Source organism: Cygnus olor, chromosome 1 (genome assembly GCF_009769625.2).
Source record: "Cygnus olor isolate bCygOlo1 chromosome 1, bCygOlo1.pri.v2, whole genome shotgun sequence".
In the NCBI taxonomy this organism is placed as follows: domain Eukaryota; kingdom Metazoa; phylum Chordata; class Aves; order Anseriformes; family Anatidae; genus Cygnus; species Cygnus olor.
In genome coordinates this window covers 77,854,813-77,881,309 of record NC_049169.1, presented here as the reverse complement: position 1 = coordinate 77,881,309, position 26,497 = coordinate 77,854,813, and the positions used below count along the sequence as shown (strand labels likewise).

General features: G+C 38.0%; 1 protein-coding gene across 10 annotated transcripts in view; it reads left to right on the top strand.

Moving 5' to 3' along the window:
- Positions 1–26,497, top strand: part of SOX5 (SRY-box transcription factor 5) — a 645,390-nt gene that overhangs the window by 375,761 nt on the left and 243,132 nt on the right. For 7 of the 10 annotated variants that reach the window (XM_040565762.1, XM_040565757.1, XM_040565750.1 and 4 more), the window contains one exon: positions 10,560–10,791. In XM_040565762.1, coding sequence (XP_040421696.1) covers positions 10,561–10,791 — 231 coding nt within the window. In that variant the 5' untranslated portion in view covers position 10,560. The remainder of the gene's footprint in view (positions 1–10,559; positions 10,792–26,497) is intronic. The other 3 variants (XM_040565774.1, XM_040565770.1, XM_040565767.1) reach the window with 1 other exon arrangement.

Below are 26,497 nucleotides of genomic sequence, written 5' to 3'. Positions count from 1 at the left end.
ATGGTCCTAAAGGTATGCTGTCTGTATATAATGGTCTCTCATTTTCATATTTGTGGATTTGTTTTTATTTAGAATAATGATATGCATTTGTTTGTGCGTGGGTTTATGTGCGCTGTATGGTTAATAGCTATGCTTCAATTATGTAACTGCTCCGGCAGCATCTAGGGTTAACATTTGTTAAGATGGGTAATTATCAGCTATTTGTGACTCGCAATAAATATTGGTCTTTCTCTTGAAATTTGACAGGCATTTCTTGAATCAACTATAGCAAAAATTCAGCTTGTAGTCAGCGGTGGGTTGAAGTCAACACACTTTCCTAGGTGCACAGTTCTAGCAGTGAGGAAGCACGTTCGTGTCTGCCACCAGCAATTTAGAGAAAGGTTCAGCAGCACTTTAAACCAAACACAAGACATTCAGAAAGCTAAAATGACAGAATTAATGCGGCTTGTACAAATACCACTGTGAGTGAGCAGGCATGTGCCGTGATGGATGATTACACCATGCATTTGTTAGTGTAGATTTTTAGTTCTTACAGTTTTATGAGTAAAAACTAGGAAAACAATATAACAGCTCTCAACCTTTCACAAGACAGCTGAAAGCAACTTTCATGGTACAACATGCACAGCAGTGAAGCCAGAGCCCTCGCATCAGCCCATAAACTTTTCTCTGTTTTACCCCTCGTGCGATGCATCTATTGCAACAGAGATGGCATGGTTCTGTGGGCAATCTGCAGCACGATATACGGGCACAGAACCACCTGAACACTTGAAATAAAAATTCATCTTCTCTTTTGGAATATCGTCAAAATGTCTAAGTAAAATTATTTAACCAATTTTTGTTTTACTCTATTTGTATTTCAGAGTAGTTTTCAGAGGCAGCAATTTTCACTAGTTTCTGAAAGGCAACATCTGGGCTTTGGAACAATCTCTTTTCAGCTTCGGAAATTCTACCTCAAATTGCTTAGACATTATAGATGTTCAAAATTTTTTGTTTTTTAACATAATAGAAAAGCAATAATGTATTTATTCCCTGTCATTTTGTTTTCAAGTTCAGTTTGATTTTTCTTTCTCAGGCTCTCCAGGATTATTTGTTCCTGGGCCAAGAATGCACCTGTCATGTATAAACTCCCCAAAAGGGGAGGGGGGCAGACACACGCAAGTGAACAAAAAATAATAAAAATTCTAGGCAGCTGGAATTAACTTGTTAGAAAGAAAATGTTTGTATCCATTAAAGACATTGCTTTGCCAAAGTATATTTTTGCATACATACACACACACACACACACAAAACTTTTCACTATGCTTGTAATTCTTAATGGTGTGCACAGGCTCTCTGAGGCTCCAGTTCTGCTCCCACTAAAGTCGCTGAGAGGCTCAGTATTTCTGTGATTCAAGTTCAAGCTATGAATGTATATGCATGCATATTTTACTATGGTATCAGTTTTACCAGCAAATGTACAATATACATATGGATGGATGCGCATAAGTGTTGCTGTGTTTATTTGCATTTTTGTTATAAAGCGCACATGATGTGGACGTGTATCTAAATGATGATTGGAGCAAGAGTTTGTGTAAGAATGGCAGAACAATACTTCAAGTTCAGATGCATAAGCATTAGCGGGTACATTGAAAATGATTTTAAAAGTGCACTTATTCGTGTTTATGAGAATCACTCATGCATGCAATGTAAACTTCTTACTCTGAACTTACTGGTAGGTAGGGAAATTCAGAGTGAAGTAGGAAAAAAAGAGATGCACTTTAAATTTAATTTTTCTAATTTTTGTTCCTTGTTCATTTATGATTGTATACAAACTCTGTTGAGGGAAAGCTGTTATTTAAAAAAAAAATCCATGTGTTGAGTTTAATATGTAAGTAGGGAAAACAAGGGGAAGGGAGAGAGGGGCTTGAAGCTATTATTATTATTATTATTATAATATATTGATAGCTATTTCTTTGTAACTCACATGATGAAGCTACAGGCTGGTGGAACAGTGGGAAAAGCTGTGTCATAAATTAGCAAGATCTCAATCAGAAGGATGGCTTCTTGTTCTGAAGTCTGGACATCTTTTGGGAGAGAACTTTTACTAATAATGTTGATTCCAGTGGAAGTAATTCATCATTTAATAATGCTTGAAGAAAATTTTATGTCAGCTTGATTAGATAAAGAATAAGAATGACCAAGAATAAGCTCCCTATATTGCAGAAGTTCTAGTATTAGCTAACTTTTCAGAATGAGCCTGCACTTCCTTGAATTTCTTTGTAAGAAGTCATTCATAATTGTCATAACTTTAAAGCTTTTTCAGCTCTTTGCCTTCATTTCACTCACTGTCACTGGAAATTAGGTACGCATGTCTGTGTGATGTATAGATTCCTTGTAGAACGCAGCACAGCTCTCCCACTCAGCGTCTGGAGACTGACTGACTTCTTTTCTGTCATTTTCAAGAATTTGTTTGTACGGCGAAGTTTCAAGGACTGAAATCTCTAATTATTTGACTAGACTCCTGTTGGTAGTTCAGCAGGCAGAAGAGTGGTGATTACCTAATGTCACGGTGACTGTGATGGTTCTTTCAGTGGTGATCAATTACTAAAACGCTACATGAAAATAAAACCAGAACTCTGCTAGTTCTGTTGTGGCATGAGGACAAGCACCAAAAGTTAAAATAAATAAAAAAACATAAGTAAACCAAACCAAACAAACAAAAAACCCACAAGAAGTATGAGGAGCTGAAGCGTGGGGGGTACATTTCTAAAAGGTTGGGGAGGGGGATAGGAAGACAGAGTTAATTTGAGGATGCACTGGAAAATAAATGAGTTTGTGGATTTAATTCAAAATCATCCAAGCAGAGTCTTTTGCATGAAAGAAGCTAGTGATCAGGCTTGGTTTACTTGAAACATCAACAATGACTGCATCCTGCTGTTTCAGAGTTTGTGCTGATAGATGCTCATCGTCTTTGACACTGCACCATTAAGTTTGTAGGTTGCCTGTGCTATAACTGCGTTTTCACTACATGGCTTTGTTTTCAAGAAGTTCTTTAAAAATCCACGTTTTGAAGTTTGATCTTTTAGAAACACACTTTTCAGCAGAAGAAAAGTCAGATCATATTTCTGTTTTGGAAATACACTATTAGATTTTGAGCTTCCTGAATCGACATACAAACTAGTGAAGAACAAAAGGCCTAGGAAGTTGACAGGTATGAAACAAAAGCGGGATACCAGGTTCTCATGCTACAGCTGCGTTTGCATGTATGTCTCTGGGGAAATCACTAAATTTCCCTGCTTTAAACCTACTAGTTACGGTAGAAAACGGGGACGATAACGCAAAGTCCTGTTTGAGATCTACAAAACAATTATGCAGTATTCTTTGCAGTAGTAGAATAGGGTCTTGATAGGAGTTCCTTTATAGCTTTCAAATTCAGTTGTGGTTGAGGTTTGGTTTGTTTCATACTAGAGTATTTCATTAAAATAACTTTGTTGCACACAAAGAATCTACCTGCTTCAAAAGGTCTGTGAAAATTTTTGCAGAATATGTGTTGGAAACATTCAACATGATTTTTTTTCACATCATATTTTTCCTGAACTTGTTTTTACAGTGTTTTTTCATACATGAATTTCTTGCAAGTGCAAGAAAATGGAGATAATAAATTTTTAGTTGAGAGCATAGTGTTCATAGAAAGGGGTGATTTTTTTTTTTCCTTTTTCTAATGAAAAAAAGTTTTACAAGATTTTTTAAAACATTTTATTGAAAGACACTGGTAGTGAATTTCTTACTGGAGCATTTTGAAACTTGTCAAAATGAAACCACTGGAATTCTGAAAAATATATTTTCTTGGAAGACATTTTCTACAATATGTGGGATATCAGGTTGATCAGTTGCACTGCTGTAGAGATACTAGTAAACTTCAAAATAGATAGAAGATAGCATATTCCCTGCCCATTTTATATTCAGGATCTTCTAAACTGGTTGTAGTAAAAGAATACTACCCCATTTGGTGAGAAAATCTGGAAACCAAAGCTGAAGGAGAAATAAAAGGGAGAAAGTGAGTTGGGTGAGGTAGAAATTACTGGGTGGCCTTAAGCATAGGAGTACTTGCGGAGGCTATAGTAATAGGCAACCTCTCAGAAATATTGCACAGGCTATGCCACGGTGATCTTAGTATGTATTAATGAAAGAAATTTATTCACGAAACCTTCTTTGAATAACACAATTTATTTGTAGCATGTGTGCATTTTTAAAGATGGCTGATTGATATGATCTTCAAAAGTAATAATTAAGAGATTATTGCATCTCAGTGTGAGTGACAGCTGAGGGTACGTTTCATGCTCATTCATTTATTGATTAGCAGACTAGAGATGTTTGCTGCTTGCTTTTTTGTTGTTTTTGTTGTTGTTTTTTTAATTGTAATATGACTTCAGTAAAGAATTCCAAACCAGGCTGCAAATGACTCAAAGATATTGCCAAGCGAAGTCTGTTTTTAGTGGTATGTGTAGAAACAAGTCGGGCTTGCAGTTCCCAGTGGGACAGAGTGTGGGAGTCTGCCACCCTTACTCATGTTGAGTAATACCTTATTACACAAGTAATCCTGTCAAAACGAACAGAGTTGGTTTTTTAGAGGTAGCAGTTATTCAGCATACAAAAACACTGAATGAGTTTGGGGCCAAAATGGAATGGAGACGGTCATTAATATTAATTGGCACCTTTTGGTCAGACTGTCTGCAGAGATCACAGGTTCAATAAACCTGGGAAAATGAGCTGCTTTATTTGTACTAAATGTGAGCGGAGATGAGGCAGATACATTGCTGGCAGTTTGGAAAAGCTTGATTGTGCATCTGTATGTGTGTGTTCGTATGGTACACATTACATGTATGTATATGCAATATTGCTGCTGTCTTTAATCATACATCGTTTTTGTTGGAAAAACAGAATCTACAGGATTTCCCTTGTGTACTTTCATTACAGGGCACTGTCCCTGCAGATCAGGAAAAGAGATAGAAATCCCACTGCAGTTCGTGGGACTAGTTTTATTTACAGCATGTGGCTTGAAATCAAGCCACCTTAGCGAGTAAATTCACAATGCTGTAGTTAGTTTGAATTAACTTCTGCGCTGTGGCTGAAGGATGAGATCTGTCTCTCGTGGCTGTATGTCCATCCTCATGCATCTGTTCAGATAGCGTCTCTTTGCCTGCCTCCTCTCTGTGGGGCCGAGCGATTTAAACTCTGCCCATGAGAAAGAATGAGTTTTTAGCTGCCAGAGAAACTCAAGAGGTGAACATTTTCATGCCGATTCAGAAACTGGCTATGCGACTCCAGTCAGGCGCTGTCACGCCTGGTTATGGTGAGAAAACAACAATGCCTCTCTTGATAAGGGAAAAAAGAAAGTCTTGCACACTCAGAATTCTGACATACAATTTAAATCATCTCCCTACATCCTGTGGACTTGGAGCTGTCAAAAAGGCAAAGCCAGTGTTTGAATGGAAAAGCTTTTTATTTCTTTAAAAAGTGTACCAACTATAATTATCCATAACTATGCAGGCCTGTTTTAATGCTGTTTTATAATTACAGGTCTTAATGCTAGATTATACAAAGTCATTTATAAATAGTCAGAACAGAGGGACTTTGGGAGTTTTTAACCTGTAGATTGCTGTAGGTTGTGGCAGCTGACGGGATTTTGCCTGTATATGTATGGTGTTAGCTGTGCAGTGATTGATGAATCCCTTAATTAACTCCCAACAAGTTAAGATTTATGGCCTCATATCTTTTTCTCCTGACACATCTGTGTTTGTCACTTTTGAAGACATGGATAAGCCATTTCTCCAAAAGCTTTTGTGGGTATCTGAAATGTTTCTGAGGTATTTTGCTTAATGTAACAAGATTAGAGTTTTATGACAAAATTTATGCAATTTTATGCCATGAGCAATCGAATTGGGATGGATGCTGGTTGTGTGCTAGAGGGCACTATCTCCTCGATTACTGGATACTGTTTTAGATTTATTTGGGGTGAACAACCATGTATCAAATGAACGAAAATGAACAAATGTAGTGGGGACACTTAAATGAGGTTCTGTTAGAAATAGTAATAAAGAAATAGACCTGTGGAAAGATTGCTTTTTGAGTCACTGAACTCAAGGAAAAGAAAAAAAACAACTGATGTTATTTGGTAGCCTGAAATTATTTGGGTGGATCCATTACTTGTACATGGCACGAGGGAACAATTCATGTGGATGCAGTGCGTCTCTTCCTCTCCAGTGGGAAAATCCAGCCACGCTGAAGTCAATCTGAAAACACTGAGATCAATAGGCACAGAGTATCAGTTTAAGCCTACAAAGAGTCAGCTGTAAATTGAAAGGTTGTAAAGAAATATGTGGAGAACATTCTATTGTAAGATGAATCACTCCAAGAATTTGTGGGATAAGTGTGTGTTAGAAAAGTGAGATTTTACTTCTCTGACCCCCCTCAAAAAAACAAACAAAAAATTTTTGCTACCAGAAAAATCATTTATTTTACAAAAACTTAACAAAATTCTGCATAATAACAAGTGTTTCTGAAGACAGAAAAAAAGAATCCCTTTACAAGAAATAGGGTTGTATTTGAATTCATCACTGGATCTAAGTCGTCAGTTCCATCCTAACCGGTGATAAAAATCAAGTATGGGCCTATGGTTTATAACTCAGATATGTCTCTGCAGTGGGCTGAGTTCTGCCTGCTTCCCACTGCATCTGAATGTTGCAGATTTAGGTTGTCTAAGAAATTCATATTTAGGTATTGTATTTATATTCAATAGAAATGATCTTCAAAATTCAGCTCATTTCAAAATTTAACTCTTGCTGCAAGTCTTAAGTGGCAAGACTCCATCTGCAGACATGCCCTTTTAGATGCAGTTTCTGGTCCACTGTGTTCCTGCTTTTCTGAAAGTTATATCTTGGTTTTTATTTTATTTTTTATCCTATCCATAAGTCATTGATGTTTGGGGAAAACAGCATTTACTGTTTGATTGTAATTACACACTTCTTTCAGAGTGGTGTAATTGAAAAGCTTTCTGTGTTTCAACCAGTTTGAAGAAAAGACCTTTAAGCCATGTAAGTTGTAAACCGCTGTGTTATCCATGAGGGTAGGTCCAGGGTATTTGCATACCTTTATTAAGATGGTATCATCCCAGTCCTTTGTTAATAAATAAATAATTAGACCTAGATCTGTTTAAAAGTGCTCAGTTTCAGATAACGTTGTTACTCAGAATTTAGCTATTTCCTTGTTAATACCTGGTATTAGCTCAGTAGGAAAATGAGGAGGTACGAAAAGAACAGAATACAAGGATATGGACTGTGGGAGCATTTCAAATTCAGAAGAGGGACTGATAAAGACCAATAAAGCTGTAGAAATAATGGAAAGACCAGCTGTGAATGAATCTACCCAGTATCATGTTGTCTTATGCTTGTGAAGCTATCAGTGATTTGATCCTTTGCTACTGTAGACTTTGGTATTTACTGTCCTTTTGGAAGACATTTCCAGTTGAAGTAGATAAGGATTATTTATTAAAAAAAAAACAACTTGCATTTTCTTGTTGAAATTTCCTAGCTGTTTGTAAGCAGTAATTTCTGTGAAACCGTAATGTTTGTTTGATGTTAGAGGTGGTGATGAGATGTCTGAAAGGACAGATTATGCCTAACTCAGGCTGGCTGTGGGCAGAACTACCTGGAAGACGAACTGTGGTTGTTGCCTGTGCTGTGTGACCCTTACCCAGCGCTGTGCCACTGTTTCTTTGAGTGTCCTAGTCACTTGGGAGACTACAGCAGATTAGATCAGTAACTTTGCCTTCTTAGCCACATTAGCAGTTTCTCAGCCTTCTAGTATTATGATGGATGGGTACACGGCTTGTAATTTAAACAGGGTCTTAAAAGAGCTGTGTGAGGAAGGAAGAAGCTGCTGCTTCCTTCACTAGTTTTCTCTCTGGCCTACAGTCCAACCCATAGGATTTTTAGTTCTCGATAATTGTCTGTTTTTCCTCATGCACAGAGGTAGTCACCTCTATTGCCTTCTTTGCCTGTTTTTATAAATTCGCTGTAAAAATGATGTCATCCCTGTTGGGAACAGGTGACAAGCAGAAGGTGGTGATGACCTGTAGCACCTTACTGTAGTGGAAACCGTATATGCATTATAAAGTTAGCAGAAGAGCTTTACTTCGACATGGTAGTCAAACCCTCCTTGTGAAGCAGTGTGGTAGAACCCATGGTTGTTCTGGTTTAATATCAGTAGGAGATTTTCACACAACTTGGGTATAGAGTATATAAAACAAACCTTCAGTACAAAGGAAGGTCTCCTTTCTCTATGTTACATTGTCAAATTACAGTGGAGAATTCTGTAGATGATTTACAATATTTTTAGTCATCTTATCAAAAATATAAGTATCCTAAAATATAGAACATTACTGTGCAATAACTGAGTAATGATTTTGTATCCTTCCCTTTTTGTTTACGAAAACTGAGACAACCACTTAGTGCTGATTGTCAGAGAGATTTTATGAAAAGCCAAGCTCCTATTAAGGCAGTGTTGAAAAAGAGTAACCAAAATGTTACACTCAGAATCAACAGAAAATTTATATCTTGGTGCAGTGCAATGCAAAATATGAATAATTCGCATTAACTTCAGGAAGGACTTGCATGTTTTCTGCAGAAGAAAAGCTTGGGATCTGTCACATAGCTGTAAAATGCTGACTTCAGTGGGCTTGTAGAAAACTGCCAGTAAGAGTCTATCTGGTGATCTCTGTCTTTATACATATGCTTCTGTGCAGACACGTAGGTGGGAAAGCCTAGAAGACAGAATTCAGGTAGGATGTATGAAGTGTTAGTCTGTTGGACTAAGTCAAACATTAATAGAAAATACAGATTGCTTCTCGATGTACAGGCAATAGGTGGTGTTCAGAAGAACAGGCGATGTGCAGCTGAGTATAGGCTCTGGTAGGGATTTTTTTATCTGATTTTTTTTTAAAATATAATCTAACTTGGCTCAGGAGGTAAAGTGCAAAATGAGATCATTAGAAACAAAATAAGTCCTAACAAAGGGCTGTTTAAAGTCACTGTTTGTTTTCAGACCCAGTTGACTGCTGCTAAGAACCATTTCGTGCTCAATATGCCAAATCGTATGGACATGCTCCACCTCACAGCAGCCCCACACATGGTTCAAGAGACTGCTGGGCTTTTGAAATGCAGTCCTTTAACTGTGAAGTGGAAAATCAAAATGGGGTAATTAGAATCATAAATGCTAGATTTTTGAGGAGGAGCAGTATTACTTCAGCCTGTCTTTTCAACTTTTATGTACAATAGCCTTCAGTTTCCTTGTTCATAACTTCTATTCCATTAAATATTTCTCATTTTTCTTTCTTTTCTTCTTTTGACTTTGTCTGTAGGATTTGTTACTTTTCATTCCACTCCGTATTACAGATGCCCCAGCTTAGCACAGTGGCCCATTATGTCATCCATGTGCATACCCTGATTTTTGTGAACAATGTTGCTGTAATTAATCCCAGAAGTCACTTGCATTTTAATACTCCACTGGACCCCTCTATTTTGAGGACCACGCAGGAAGTGTTCTGGGTTCAGACTGACTTGTAAGGTTTTCAGTAGTGCCTGGTTTAAATGAAAACTTCCAAAGACATAAGGATCGTCTCAGCCTTTCTGAAAGGTGAAGATGCACACATATTATCAAAATAATGTTAGAAGACAATCTCAAAAAAATGGGAAAGTGGGCCTGAATTTTGAGTCAGGATTTGTGGGTGTTTTTTATGGTGTGTGCTGTATGTATCTTCCCTTCCTATACTTTTTTATAGAGAGATGTGAATTAGGTTTATATGTGTATTTTTCTGATCTGGCTATAGGTAGAAAGTTTAGGATATCTTGACAACAAGTCTTCATTCATTTAGTAGAACCTTGTATTTGTGTTGTCAAAAAGCTTAGATTATTAATGAGCAAATGTTTAATTGCTTAATTATCACAGATCTGTGAATCTGAAAAGAATCTCTCAATGCGACTGTAACACACTATCGTTTGCATGGATGAAGTTTTATATACACAGACGTTTTGACTTGACAGCAACCTTTTTATTTTATTTTATTTTATTTTATTTTATTTTATTTTATTTTATTTTATCAGTAACGGTTAAATACATGCAGATGGTTATTCCTTTAAAGCTAAGTTGACAATAGCTTGTATCGGGAGACATTCTATCTTCTTACAGTCTCTTGGAAATGCAAAACCAGATGGGTATTTTTTTTAAAGGAATTGCATTTCATTATACAGTCTTCTTAGGTGAATTTTCATGTTTAAGAAGCAAGAATACAAGAGAGTGCTATATTAGTGTATTATTCTCACAACAAACAAGCCACTGTTCTGTTGCTACCTGCTTGGCCATTGTTCCCAATTGTGTATGCTTTGCAGTGGTATTTGGATGGTTTCCTGCTCTCTGCCAGCACAAAAAAGGCATTTTTGTTACAATGGCCCCTAACCACACAATGACGGCATTAAGGATTTATTTGGAGGTTTCATTATTTTCTCCTCTTTTGTTCCTTCCAGGATGTCTTCCAAGCGACCAGCCTCTCCGTATGGGGAAGCAGATGGAGAGGTAGCCATGGTGACAAGCAGACAGAAAGTGGGAGAAGAGGAGAGTGACGGGCTCCCAGCCTTTCACCTTCCCTTGCATGTGAGTTTTCCCAACAAGCCTCACTCTGAGGAATTTCAGCCAGTTTCTCTGCTGACGCAAGAGAACTGTGGCCATAGGACTCCCACTTCTCAGCACAACACAATGGTAGGTTTGCTAATGGTCTATTGTGCTTACATCCATTCTTTGAATTCTGCCTCTACAGTAGTTTGGCATCCAGATCTGTACCTTATGGAGTATACAATGCAGAGTTACACGTACAGAACATGCTACAATAATGTGAAAGCTCTGACCTAGCTGGACTGTCTTTACCTTCCGCTACAAATGCCAAATCCCTGAGAGTGCAAACTCCACTTTTCCTCACCTTTGCCTGCTGGCATTTGGGGTGCTAAAATTTTTTAGCTACATCAATGTGAATTTGAAGTGTGTGTGTTCAGCAAACAGTAAATGGTTTTGGAACACTGTAAGTGAGAGTCATGTTTGGCATGTTGTCTGAAATATCACCCCAATGACAAGTTTATGCAATAGTGAGGCACAGAAGTCTGTATAAAGGGTAAAAAAAAAAAAAAAAAAAGGAGAGAGAGAGAGAGAAAAAAGAAAGAAAGAAACTTGCGGTTTTGTCTGATGTGTATTTTACATGCCACACATACAAGGAAATTTACTATGTTTACAGTATTAAATCAGCCTACCACTGTTTCACATATGAATTACCACCTTTTTGTGCACTTTACAAATGACTGTGCACTTCAGTCACCACGTTTAGCGGCCCTCTGGAAGTCCAGACCTGGCTTTATGTAAAAGCTGACAAACAAAAAGGATGAGAAAGCAATGCCGCATTCCTAACTAGTAATGTAGTGTCACTACTGTGAGGTGACATGTTTTGACCCTTAATGTAGAGTACTGTGATATGTTTTTATAAAGGTTGAAAGGTGCAGGGAAAGGCATTGAAACCCCAGGACTTAGGCACCTCGACAAAGCTGTCTGTGTGAGCACACTTACACAGCTCTTGCCCGTTTCCAAATTGACTGCAACTTTTCTCTTAGTCGCCCACTTTGACAAGGGCACTGACAATTTCACTTTAAGTGAAGATAATGAATGGACCTGCATATTTGAAGGCTTTTAACAAGGCATCGCCAAATAGGTGATGGTGTGTTCTCATAAAAGCCTGCAACAGCTCCATAGTGGTATTTAAGCCCTTACAGCTCATTATGCATATGTAACAAGCCCTATGTAAAAAGCCTCAGGGATTATTATTTCTCATAGGACCAAGCCACAGGGTATTCACTGAAGCTGCTCTCCTAAACAAAATAATTCACTGATCCCAATCCATTTTTTCTTCCTTTTTAGTATAATGCTTAAGTTCAAACAGTGGTTCAGAATATCAAATTTTGTTTTATTTTGTGTTATTGCAACTTCTAGTGAATAAAGAGCCTCATTGGGAAAAGTACTCATGGACAGAAATGTCTTTTTTTTTTTCTTTTTTTTTTTTTTTTTCCCTAACTTTCTTGCTTCTGATCCTTTATCATACATTTTGTGGAGATGTAATTCTTAAATATTCAGTACCAGCCAGGTACTGGCTAACCAGGATGTTAGAATATGTAACTGGTGTATGAGCTTTGCTGTATTTAGGCCTATTTTAAGAGAGTATATTAAAGTTAAGAGACTGTTCCTGTCAGCACTTAAGTCAATAGGAAAAACTTGTGATGACTCCAGCAGTGTAGAGTCTAATGAAGTAAAAACTCATTGTCTGCTAAGGAGCCCAGCAGGCATATTCTAGTTACACCTCACTGAAACATTTAACTGCTGTTTAACTGATTTTAACCAGCTTTTCTATTCATTTATAATTTTTGAGATCAAGAAGTTTAGCTGATCATCTAGTGTGACTTCTTGTTACGAAGGATATGTTTAATGTGATGTGAAAACAGTGTATTATTTCTCTTCATAATACAAGATACTGTATTATTGCATATTTTAGACAGTTTTGCCATAGTAGTGAGATACTGTAGGGTCATTTGAAGCACTATTTAGGGTTGTAGGGACTGCTTTTGTCTTCATACATAAGAAGAAGAATATTTAAGAATATTTAAGAATATTTAAGAAAATTGCCAGTTTGTATGAACATGACAGTTTTGTAGTATTTCTGTTTTAAAGAGAAGCATTTAGTAAAACATTATTACATAGGTAGGTCAGAAAGGATGTAGCCTCTGTGTCTCCAGAAACAAGGTTGTGATCAGTATAAATTAGTTAAAATATACGTAATCCCTCCCTTGGCCACTGTGGTATGTATATCTCATAAGAAGGAAGTGGCTGAACCTTGTCGTTGGATAGCTTTTAGATGACTTCAGCTTGTGTGATTAGCAGTTGCAAAAGTCATTCCCAATGAATATTCTCACCTTCACAGCAGCACAGAGGTTGTCTTAATGCTGTTTGATCTGATATTCTCTGCTATTTTACTGTCTCTGGGAAGCAAACCCAGGTGTGTGCGCACGTGCACACACCACTGCACAGTGCAGTCCAATACAGTTTTATTGATGAAGCTCCAGCAGTGTGCTTCACACTTCTTAATAGCTTGTCAGCTGTATTACTACACCTACTGACTGAGTCTGCAAGTGACTATGGAGTTCTCATTTTGTAGCCACACGCTGTCCTTAGCAGGGTACACTTTTACTGATCTCCCCAATGTCCAATAAGACCCCATCAGACATACAGCCAGTCTGAAATCATGCAGCGCATCACTGCTGAACCCCTCTCAGCCATACTGCTTTCTGCAGATTGCTGGCTAAGACTTTTCTCCTGAGGGATTTCTAGGTAGACATGGTATATAGATCCACAGAGACCTTTCTGTGTTAGCTGCATGTACAACACCCATTTGCATGGGGAACAATCTCGGCAGACGAAAACCACAACCAAGGGATCTGGAAAAGATGTGCAATTACAAAGCTTTGTCTCATTGGTAGGCTGCTTAGCTGAATTCCTCTTGTCATCACAACCATCCTTGTCTTCTCATATTCTGCCTCAGCACTGTCTTGAAGGAACACTTTGGAAAACAATTTCAACCTTGAGAATCAATTTCTTGGCCTCACTTTTCTAGCTGCCAATTAATGCTCTGTTTCATAGGTTACTTCCAGCTGTGCTTCCTTTTATATGTCCTTCCAGGTGGGACATCCTAGGATCCTTAAGATAAAGAGCTGATTGTAAGAGTGAGAACTCAAGTTTGCCCAACTTAGACTTTCCAAAATTTAGCCTGTTGTAATTTACCAAGTTGTAACGACTCCTGCCTTTGACTACCAGCTTAGAAACACAGCTTTGAATTGCTGACTAAGTTTTTATAGGAAAAAGTTTTTATAAGTTTTTATAGAGGAATAATATAAGTTTTTATAGAGTTTTTATAAGTTTTTATAGAGGAAAAATTTTCAAGGAAGAAGTCTTCAAACCTTATCAGATTGGCAAAAAGCTGTGAAACCACGTCCTCCATCTTCACATAGAAAGATGGAAGATGCTAGAACTGCAGCCAGGGAGAGATTTGTGCAATAGGTACAAATGCAGATGGTCCCGTCTGAGCATCAGGAAACCCTTTTTTTGCAGTGAGGGTAACTGAGCACTGGGGCAGGTTGCCCGGAAAGGTTGTGGTTTCTCCATCCTTGGAGATGTTCAAAAGCTGTCCAGACATGGTCCTGGGCAGGTGGCTCTAGGTGGCCTTGCTTGAGCTGGGAAGTTGGATAAGATGAGCTCCATAGGTCCCTTCCAACCTCAACTGTGCTTCTGTGAATGGCAGGGGCAGCTGTATCCCATACTTTCTTCCTCTTGAAAGGAGAAACTATATGCTTATTTTAGCTAGGAAAGCTCTTACACTAGTAAGAAAAGAAACAATAAATTATCAGACTTAAACCAAAAGCTCAGAAGACAAATCAGACAACGTTTATCAGGGTGCCCCTAGAATGCTCATAGCAGGCCCTGAGTATATCAGGGAAATACTTGAGGATTACAGTATCAGTCAATACCTTTTCTGATTAAATGTGTTAAGGCTACAGTGTTTGGATAGTAAAGATAGTTGTTAGCCCATCTAAGTTCTGAGAGTTTATTTTGTTTATTTCTGACTGTCTGCCTTACCATGTTGCTTAATGCTTTGTGTTTTTGCCATCTCTCAGGACTACTGTTGTCACCAGCAGTGCCTGTATGCTAATTTCTGAACGTAAGAGATCTCTTTGCTAAAAGCACTGATTAAAGTATACTATGGATGTTATATACTGAGGTCAGATTTGACCATTTTTCATAAAGGTGTAATATCATTCAAATGCTGGATGAGATGGAAAAGACAATAGTTCTGACCAAAAATCAAACTGGAAAAACTGTAATTTTGACACTATCCAAACCTTCCATACTGCATGACTGCGTTTGCTAGCCCATGTTTGTCCTGCACTTTCAGTGGGATTTAGGATTCATTTCCAGCTGCGCTCTGAATTGATATGAAGTACTACAGTGCACTGTTAAATAGCTTTATTGCTTTACACTAACAAATGCTGCATTTCTGTGGTGGATGAAGTTACTCCTCTGGAAGTTGGGAAGAATATTAAGAAATTTTGATCATCTTAAGAATATTGCTTAAAGAGCTTACTGACACGTTGTCCTGTGCTTTTCCTCCACTTGTCCCAAACAGAAGGTTGCTTAATGCTGCATTTGAATTTTGTTGTTGCGTATGTCCTGGCCTGCACTTCACCTGTTGGTCTGGGTTTATCAGCTTGTGAATAGTGTTGGATCAGAACAACGTGTGGCTAGAACACTTAGCTGCTATTCAGAAGTCGTGAAGAGAATGGAAATCTGAATGTATGTAGCTTTTTAAAAAGTCAAATAGAACTCTAATTATACTGAGCTAAAGAATGCCTATAAAAAAAAACAAACACCACTGGTTTTAGAGAAATTTTAATTTCCAGTGTACCTTTGTGCATCAAGCTTAGGATAAGTTATTGTGATGGTACAATGCACAGTGTTGTGAACACCAGTGCTGTTATTGTGCCAGCTCTAATAATGAGAATTTCATTGTTTGGGGAGAGCAGTCTCCTACACTCTAGACAAAAGTGTAATTACTTTTGAACGATGTGGAATGTGCTCAGTTTAATAGCACGGAGAATAGATTCACAAAGATTCAGATAAAGCTAGCTTGGAAGCCATATGTGCAATGTGGCAGTATGAAATTGTTAGCAGGCACCATAATTACAACACACACACACGCACACACAATTTCACAGTTTAAACTATAAACTGTTGTTTTTGTAAGAGATAGACAGGTTTATCAGAACAAGACTATTTCAATTAAAACAAAGCAGAAATGGTGGTAAGTTTACATTTGCCTTTTTTTTTTTTGATGTTCTTTCCTCCTTCTCTTAATGATAAATTGATATTTATAAGATGATGAAATTGCATTGTTACAAACATTGCATTATAAATGTCATCACAAGAGTAGCACATGAAAGCAGTTTCCACAGATATAATTTCAGGCTTGCATCAGAATTTGATCTTTTCAATCTTTACACTTGCACTGTTGCAGGGAATGACTGTGCTGGTTACTAGGAAAGGGAACAAATAAAGAAGAATCATCCAGGACCCATCAAACAGCTGTAGAAGTTGCATATTGCATTATTTAGTCCTTAACCTAGAGAACTGGGCACAACCCTTGAGAACCAGGTGTAACTGAGCAAGAAAAAGTTTTGACACCTCTGATATATGCCTGAAAATATATCTTTCATTTAATATAGTATAACCTGCCCGTCCTCCTTGTCGTGATTTATATTCTCTCCAATCTTGTCCCATTTGTGTTTCTACGTATTGCTTATAGTATTTAACAAGTACTTGCAAACTACTTGTCGTACAAGTCCTATATAGGGTAGGTAAACCAATTAAAATATTTTCATCCTTCAGATGATGCAAAGAATTAAAGCCATAGCGCAATTCAGGAGCAGGATGTCAGTTTATGGAAGTTCTCTTGGCTGGTTCTCTATGAATACTCTATGAATACAGTGAATTTCACTTACTTGTGACCCTGGTAATCGATAATAGATACCTTATTCCAGCTGAAATAAATGGGCAGGAAGACTGGATGAAGTTCGAGATGGACTGTTGGTGTTTTCATCAGGCTCGGAAAGGTTCAAAGGTTGGTTAGGGGACAATAAATAAGTAATGAAGTAGGAAAACATATTTTTTTTTTCTGAGCAGGAGAGTTAGAACTGCATTTAAAACAGTAAGTGAACAAATCAAGACCAGACTTATCATTTATAAATTGCCTGAAATACAGGGTGCAGATGACTGTAGTTTTTAAAGGCCATGAAGAGAAGTGGAAACAGCAGTTGTTTGTTTTTGCTCAAGATCATCTTACTGTGAAGCAGTCACGTTTTTAATGGATTCATTTGAATGCAGTTAAGCAGAAAATAATCAACAGAAAAGTAAACACCTTTGTTTTATAGAAGTGCTGGGAACTGTATGTATCCATTGTTTGCAAGTGATTATATGCCTAGGAATCAATTCATTGACTTCATACTGGAAAATATCTTCATTTAAGCTTCTTGCATAAATACTAGCAAAATCTAATTCAAGTGAATAGCTGAAAAACTGCACAGGAAAAAAGATAGGTAAAAGCATAAAACCCACGATCCTTAGGAATATTTGAACCAGATGGTCTCTCTTAAGATGAAGAGAAAAGAGCTATCAAGTGCACTTGCAAAAAAATACTTAAGCCTTAAATGAAAAAAACTTGGTCATCTTTCTAGGCAAAGTAGTCAGCCCCAGGAATTCCACAGTGGACACAGTGGCTTCATTCCACATTAAGTTGAGGAGCACTGCTGAAAATGAAGTGGAGGGTGCAGAGAAAGCCTCATCAAGACTGCAAGATTGGTTTATAGCAACAAAGTAAAGAGACTATGTTTAAGTATTCCTACTTCTTGATACAGCTTTTGCTTTCAACAATCAGTTCCTAGTGGTGACATAACCTTGGTAGCATGTGTGGTATCTCCATCCTACTCAGACAATGGCTGTGGACTTTTTATAGTTTCTGCAGTCTAGGTCCATCACTTCTTGCACTCTACCCAAGTTTATTCTGCAGTTCTTTCCTTTTTTTTTTTTTTTCCCGGTGATAATAAATCTTTACAGTATTGCAGTGAGCCAGAGACTCTGATGCCAATAAAACACCCAGTTCTCCATGGTTCTGGAAAGAGAAGGCAACAAAAATGTAGTTAGTTCTCATGGTCTCCATTTCAAGTGATGGATTTATCTCCTTTGGCCAAGCTTCTGCACAGTTAGGAAGTTTATGGCTTCGGGCTGGCAGTGTAACTACTATCAGAATAGAGAGCAGCACACCAGGCTTTCATGCCCTTATCTAACACATGATGAAAGGCACATTGGAATCTAAGTTGGTTATATTTTGCACCCTGTGTAGTTCTACTTCTATATACCACCTTGACTCATTTTTGCTTCAGTAGCTGCCTGTTCGTTTTAGAACTTCCAAAACATTTTTCCCCTTGTGCTTTCTGTCTGCTCCATATGCTTTTCATATCTACCTTGCTTCTTCCTGGCAGCTGGTGTGGCTTTCTCTCTTTCTTTTCACTGCAGGTGAGAAAGCCGCCTTCTATACTTCCCTCCGTATAAGAACACTTGCTATATCGCTTTTTATCTGCTTGCAGTTGTCCTCTGAAAACCTTTTTCTCCATTACAAGTTTTCTTCCTCTGCTTGTAGTCATTATTTAACGTGGTCATTTTTATTATTTAATCCATTCTAAAGCATTTTAGTAAATAGCTCATATGAAGACATTGCACAATAAAATAAAGTATTGTGCTGTTAACTTGGACAGAATGTCAATAAACTATGGTTGGTTTTTGATATGCAGCTCTACTTTCAGTGGAAATATACCAAAACTGAAATGCATTGTGAAGCATTGGTCATGGTTTCTTGATTTTCAGGGTTGCAAGGAATGCCTGTGATTATCAGCTCTGGCTCCTAGAAGTGCCAGAATCTTCTGCTACACTAAATACAATCATGTTTTATGTCCTCTTCTCTAACTATCAAATGTTTGTGTTTGTAGTTGGGATGTTACCCACTGCAGTGACATTTTGAAGTATTTATTTCTTTTGTATCCTTTTTAATGGCTGAGTGAAAAGCTCTGTCATGTTTTTTGCCTTGTCTCTTTTAGGTATGTCTTTTCAGGTTATACAAATTAAGTTGGATTAGGCTGTGCCAAGGTGAGCCTTCTTTCTTTTTTTTCTCGCCATTGCAATGCTTTTGCAGATTCACCAGAAATAATGATGGTTGGAGTGGTAATGAAAATGTGGCTTCAGGCAGTTGCTAGCATTTAAAGTGTCATGTCATCCAATCATAGTGTTTTTTTTTATTTCATGGAGTTAACAACTTGCTCTTGTTTTGAGTATATCAGTGAAATATCACCTTCTTTTCCACTATCATCTTGGATTTAGTGGGTTTATTAAATTTCTCTGGAGGTTCATGGCTGGAGAAGAACCTGTGGAAAAATGGGGACTACAAATTTTAACATGGGTTTGCTTAAGTATGGGCATCTATCGTAGGCAGGTTATCTCCTAAGGCTTGTACAGAAACCTCCCTACACAAAGATTGACATGCAGCAATGTTATTGAACCAGCCAATGTTCCAAAGTGTTTCAAGATAATTAAATGGAGGAAACAACCTTTCTTCAGTAAAAATAATCCTTTACGTTTAGTGTAGCGAGCTTGCCTGGATAGTTTGGCCAGCCCCATTTCCAAATCCACTTTAACACTGTTAAATTCTTTGTTTCTTTTTCCAGTTCATGTACAGTTGGGTAACCAGATAAGGCATTTTTGCCTTTTGTGGAGGAGAAGTAAACTCAATGAATCCTGTGAATTTAGCATCACTAGATAAAACAATAGACATAACTGAGTGGAGATTGTGCCCAGTTTAATTAAGGATAATGTTTGCCAGAGCACCGTAAACAATACTGTCATTATGTATGGAAATAGTCTGCTTCAGCATCCTTTTTTATGCTTTTAAATTGAGTCCACACCAAGGGGAAAAAAAGGGCTATAAAGATTAACTTTTTGTGGTTTGTACAGGCAACAGGCAAATTATATAGATTGTCTAAAACATAGACCAATAAAATCTAACATCAGACTGTTATTATCTTTATTTATATTGTGCCCAGAGCATGATTTATTTTTATAGAGACAGAAAAAAGAAACATTCCTGCCCCAGAATGCTTAGCTTATGACCCTGTTCCTGCAAAATGATCTGTTTGATTGGAACCTAATGCTGATGGTAGCAAGAGGGAGGGAAGGAGAGGTCACCAACTATAACTCCTTCTTCACATAGCTTTTTGTAGGATTGGAGTTTGATGACACAAAATAAGAAATATTACAGCAAAAGGTAAAATCTTTCTGACATCTCAAGTCTGAATTACTCTGATAGATTGTGTGTATCTATACACTAAGTCATATCAGAAGTGGAAGCTTGCATTGCTTATTAATATTGCTAGCCACAAATAATACAAAATATCTGTGCTTCAGGCCTTCTGTGTTGATTTTCAGATTGAATTTAAAGTGAGGGTTTCATCTCTGAAACCATAAGCGAAGCTTCCTTCTTTCTCATAATTCTTTCCATTTTAACCTGCTGCTGCTGTAATTGGAAAAGCTGCTGAGGTTTGGATCTTTCTGTGTTCAAAGGCAATAGCATTCTCTGAGCTTAGCATCCAGCTTCCTAGAGTCTTTGGATCTCCAGAAAACAACCATATACCCTTATACAAAGTGGATATAGGACTTTTTGGGGGAGAGAGTTTTCAGTTGGGGGGCAGGAGGTTGTGTGTTTGTTTGTTCTTTAGTTCTGACAGCAGTCTCGATAGTAAATTTCTGTTGACTATAAGTCTCTTGGAGCACTAAGAGAACATTTTGGTTTTCTCTTATATGGTAAGGAAGTTAGAGTTAAGGTGGTCACTAACATAATGCAATGTCATGTCAATCACAGTGTCACTATTTGGGCTGAGGATTTATGGGTGAGGACTGAATAGACTAAATGTTTACAAAGTGCATGTCTAGAGGTAAGCTAGTAACTTTAAGCTTAACTTTATGGTCAATAGAAGTAAATAGGGAGTTACAGAGAGGGATTAATTTTGTCCTAACATATCTTCTAAGCAGGTCAGAAAAATCACACCCTGGGACTGCCTATTTTTCTTCAGAGGTTGCAACTGGAGCTTAGGGTGATAAGCTTAGCTGTTGATACCTATAGTTGAGACATCTGTAGTCAGATAAATTCAACCAGAAAAGCCTTGAGTGAGGGGTAATTGCCTGGCAAGAAAATTTACTTCTTTGTAAATAAGTATTTGTTATACAGAGCTTAGGTCTTCTGGGAATATCAGACATACTGCATCTCAGAGCTCAAAAAACTCATCTCTTTTGAGTTTGTGTCCTGCATCTGGCTGATGTCAGAGTGTCAGTCCATGGTATATTCCTTACAAGTGTTAATCTAGAATCTGCAAATACTTTTTTTATTATTAAGTTTATATTCTTTTGACATAGACAGCAATGCAGGTAGAGTGTGAGGCAGAACAGATTGATCATTCACAATAATTCCACGTATAAGAAGTTCAACTTTTTTTTAAACAATTTGATAAATTCTATTCGAAAACAGTTTTCAGTATTTTATATATCTGCAAACAGAACTTAAAATAGAGTGATTCACAGAATCACAAAGAATACATCTGTGGTAGATGATGTACTTTTCCTGTTTGCTTGTGGCCAGTGTAAACTTAGCTTTTGGGCAGAGACTATAGCTTCAGTTTTGAAGTTGTCAACATGACTATTGGGTAATATATTGACACAGAGCCACAGTGAGTTCACTAGTTTTCCATGTGGATAAACTAATTTTACCGAAATCTCACTTTCATATTTAGCGCATGTATCTTTATTTTGCTATGTAAAATACCACATACAGTTTTTGGTATCCATACTTGTGATTTTATAAATATTATCAAAAATTGTAAGTTTTTAGTTTACTTGATGAAATTGGACTATATTCCCAGCTTCCTGGTTGTTGATTTTTATCGCTGGCAATTCACTTCTGTTGTCTGTGCCTTAATTTATGTGATGGTACAATGGAAATAAAACTTATCTTTCATCCATGTTCCATTCATTAACATGTTCCATGTTCTATGGCCTAGTAGTAATCTCCAAACTCATGGAGATTCATGACTGCCATACAATGAGATTGGGGTTCAGCTCATAGGCACATAAAAGTTAGGTGTCTGGGCAGTTTATGGGCATAAACTTTCACAGTTTATGGAAAAAGATAACCACCTTACTAGAACAACCTTTCCAATCTTAAAATAAGCATCTAAGACACGAAAGATGAATTACCCTCTGAAAGTGCTTGTCTATTGACTATAGAGGGAGCCTTGATGACTAGTTTAGACTAGATGTCTAATTTGAGGCTAAAATTAGGTGAGAGTAATCCCATTCACAGTACACGGTGGAGTTAAAGAAATAACACACGTTACTGTGTAAATATTCTTTCATATTTTTCTAGAAGTAACCATGTTCAATCTCATCTTTTATTATTTTTTTTTTTTTGTGAATATTCTAGTGAACTTCTTTTTTAACCAGTGCTGATGATATTCAGTGGTATTTTAAGGATTGGATATGCTTTACTGAGAAACCTTTAGTTGTATATCCAGCCAGCAATGTTAAGTTCAAATAATAAATTTTACATTTAAATTTACAGTTTAAAATGTGTTGGTTAACAACATGAATCAGAGAACAGAAGTGCGCCTTTAAGAAGGCTATTTTGAAGATTTTCTCAACATTGAAAAATGGCATTGATTCCAGTGGTATTCCTCATTTTAAATTTAGTAAATTACTTCTCAATCACTATCATAAACTTATGTGCTTAATAAAGTGTTTGTCATTCTCGCTATGAGCTGAAATGAATGTCAAGTTTTATTTTTAAATTTAATTCAGAGAAGAGAACATAGTGTATCTAACCTGTTGTGTCTAAAGACTTGATTTAGCCGCTCAGTCATTTTTATAGCAGTGCTGGCAAGTCCGAATGCCATCCATAGGCTTAGTAGGTAGACCTAGCAATATATTAAATAAGAAACCATAGTTTAGTCTTAGACTTGTTTTGTAGAAACCTGTCTGCTTACTTGCCTTAATTCTATTTGCGTCCTCTTGTATGCTTAATCCAGAAAGTGGGTATATATACATGTGCACAGTTTCACATTTTGGCACTGTATTTGGTATATTGTGTGCTGTAACTTGTATCATGCCTGCGGGCCATGGGAAAACGACACAAATTAAATGTGAAATAGAGAGGAGACGTAATTTAAAACTTGCATGTTCTAGAGGTGCAGTATGGCATACGAGAGTTCCAACATATTGCAAAAAATTCACCCTATTTCCCCAACAAGCACGCCGTGTTTTCGTCTGTGCAGGCTGCTGGAGACACGGGCAGCTCCTGTAGGTGTCCGTTGTAGATAGCTGGTGCTGGGTTTCATTCGAAGGAGCATCCTGACCATGCTGCATGTGCTCTGTCGTCTTCTGCATCCTGCCTAACTGCACAGCACAGGTTGGTGTTCTCCTGTGCACTCCTCCCTGATTCTGTAATTATATTTATTTTACACAGACATGCGAGTTCCCTTTTCCCTTTTACATATGTTGTTTTGCTTCATGCTGAGAAAACTCCAGAGTCTGACAGGGTGGTGGTTTTTTTTTTTTTTTTTTTTTTTAAGCACTCCAAATTCTATCCAGCTTTAAACTCTTATGTTTATAACCCTGAATATCTCTAAAATGTCTTTACCTAAAACACTTTATGGTTTTATTACCAGGTTTATGCCAGTAATAATATTCACATCAGCTTTCTTAGGGATAATCTTTAAGCAGAACCTAGCAAGAAAGGCTTTGAAAACTATCATTCCCAGGAACGCAAATCTCAGAACATGAAACATCAGTTTAATCGCCCTCTCTGACAACTTAACACGACAGATTGAAAAATACAAGCCGATATGGAAGTGGGATCAATGGATTATCAAAGTCCTAAACATCTCCTCCTGCAGGAGGGGGCTACCGGGCCCACCGGCGCACAGCGGCAGCGTTGAGGTTGGCGCAGCTTAGGACGGCCTGACTGGCAGGGAACTGGGGAGGCAGGGAGGCAGATTTACATGCAGCAACTCAGGGGGCTTTGTCACGGCAATTGTATAAAGTGATATACAGTGCAAATCGACTCGAGCATGTCCCTGGATAGCAGGCGGTTTACAGCCTCTTCGAGCAGAGATTACTGCTTTATCTTGTCATACTAAATTAACGTGGCAGCACACTGTTAAACAGTGGTGACCTCTTCATCTGTGGAAATTGCTGCCTAGAGGAGAGATGGTATTTAAGACTCTCTCTCCTTCTCCTTCTGCCTCCCCTCCCCACTTTCTCTCCCTCTCCCCGTCTCCGTGTCTCCCTCCCTCCCTCTATTGTCTTTTTTTTTTTTTTTTCCCTGTGGGACCCTGAGGCATTTTTGGGTTAGGTTGTAACATTAAAGACAAAAAGAAAGAAGAAGGGGGGAAGGGAGAGGCTTTTAACATCAAGGTGACAACAGCTATGTGTTAATTGGGCCTTTGTTGTTTGATTAATAGCCACTTTGGTGTAGAATATGAAGACAGTTGTTTGGACAACTTTCTAAAAATGACATGTCCTTTCAGTAAACTGGGATTAAGCATCGTTCTCTGGTCTGCACGTTTTAACTCCTTGCTGTTACTGCACCCAGCCCTACGAGTGCTGCTATTTAGTGCAGTGCCGCCTGGCTCTTCCAGCACCTTCCCTGCCTGGCAGGCCTCGAGGTAGCTCTCCAGCCAGCTGCTCTCCTGCTGTTCTTCCTGAGGGTCAAGGTGGTGGGGATAGCTCCGAAATGTAGTTGGGCTGTTGTTTCAGACTGTATCAGAGGATTTTTAGAATTAAATAATTCTCCTGGAAATGCCGCTAACCGGGAAAAGGGCTGCAGCTCTTTCATTGGGCTGGCAGTGTGATACAGAAAACCGAGAGGAATAAATCTCATGTCTTTTTCAGTCAACTGAGGCGATGAAGGAGAGATCGTCATCTCTTACTTAGATAAGATTTTCTGTTCCTGACTTTTCTCTTTACTGTGTAGTAATTCACTGTGGGTCCAATCCAAAGCTCTTTGAAGTCAATATAAAGACTGCTTTGTCTATTAAAGGCTTTGGATCGAGACCCACAGGGCCTTAGGCAAATTATTGCAAACCAGTGTTATAAAGCCCTTTGAAATTTGCAGTTTTAAAACTGCAAAGGACTAATTTTTGCTATAACAAAAACTATAGCAGTTGGGAGGCCAGGTGAAGTCAGGTTGGCCAGTGTAGCCTTGGTGGTAGCCATATTTGTTCAAAATCATAAACTTATGGCTGCATCTTTGGGGTAAGGAGTCCTTCCCTTACCTCTTCCTTTGCTGAATCTTTTATTTATTTATTTATTTATTTTATTTATTTTATTTTTTATTTATTTTTATTTTTTATGTATTTAGTGCATTCTGTTCCCATGTTGTTGAGGCTATCAGTTGACAAGAGAAGATGCTTTTACTTCGACAACCCAGCACTGACTCTGGGCTGCCACAGGACTTCCACTACTTCAGTCATGTGAAGAAGGTTATGGAAATGTAATGAAATGAGATGAAAAAGGGCTTTATGATCATCTAGCTTGGATTTCTCCTTGCTGTAGACAACTGTTTCTTACTGTGAATTTCTTGAGCTGCCACCTACACAGATTCATGCAAAATTCTGTGCATTTTGTATTGTACGTTTTGCATGTAACATTTTCAGCGGCAAGCTTTTATTCACTTCTCTGAGATGCCAGCAGAGCTTATTTTTTGCAGCAGAATATTTGCCATTTGCGATGCTGTGTATCTGTGAACACTGATGTTATCGTTGTTTTCTTGGGATGAATTTTGAAGACCATTGAGCTAAGCACTTATACTAGAGATATGGAAAAGACCGACTTCCTGATTTATTATTTTTAGAAATCAATGCATTTGATAATTTATGTACAGCTTACAGAGGCCACATAAGTGGCTCATGAATCGATCAACAGCCAGCAAAAATGAAAGCTAATGAGCTCATTTCAGTAGCAAGTTGCTCATTAGCAGGTAGGCTCACTGATCTTTCAGGTTTTCCAGTTCAAAGTCACATGGTCTTTCCATGTTCTTGGAAGGAGTAGCTTCCTTGAAAAGAAAGAAACAGAAAAAGAGAGCATGGCAAGGTTTTGAACATTTTCTCATTGCTTTGACATATACATTTACGGTAAATGCTTGATACTGCGCCAGAGGAGCAGACCACCTAATGGTCTGCAGGGCTAAAGCTGTCCACATTATGTAGTACCACCAACTTTCACCATCTTAAAGTTGAATTTACTAGTGTACTCAAAAGATGTATGGGAGGAGGAGGATGGAGGCATCTTCTCTGCTTCTGCATAGAAATCTACATTCCCAGCACAGCACTATTCCCAGCACAACATTTTCAGCCCAGGTTTTCTCCAGCTCAACAGTGTAGATGTGGGATGCTAGAAACTACATCTTTGTGCAAAGCTAGGCGGTATGTGCTTCCCCCCATTCACAGTCCATGCGATGGCCCATCCGGGTTAGATAACACCAAGCTCCTGTCCTCCCCTCCCATAATCAAGATTATCTGATGCCTTGTCTGAAACACTTTGGTGCTTCCAGTATGGTTTATTTGCCCCTGTTGTTATCCTTATTGACTGAGATACCAAGAGATGAATAGACATGGGATTTAACCTCTCGCTAGGAAGTACTCTAAGGAGCAGTACTAAGCTGTACTGTAGATTT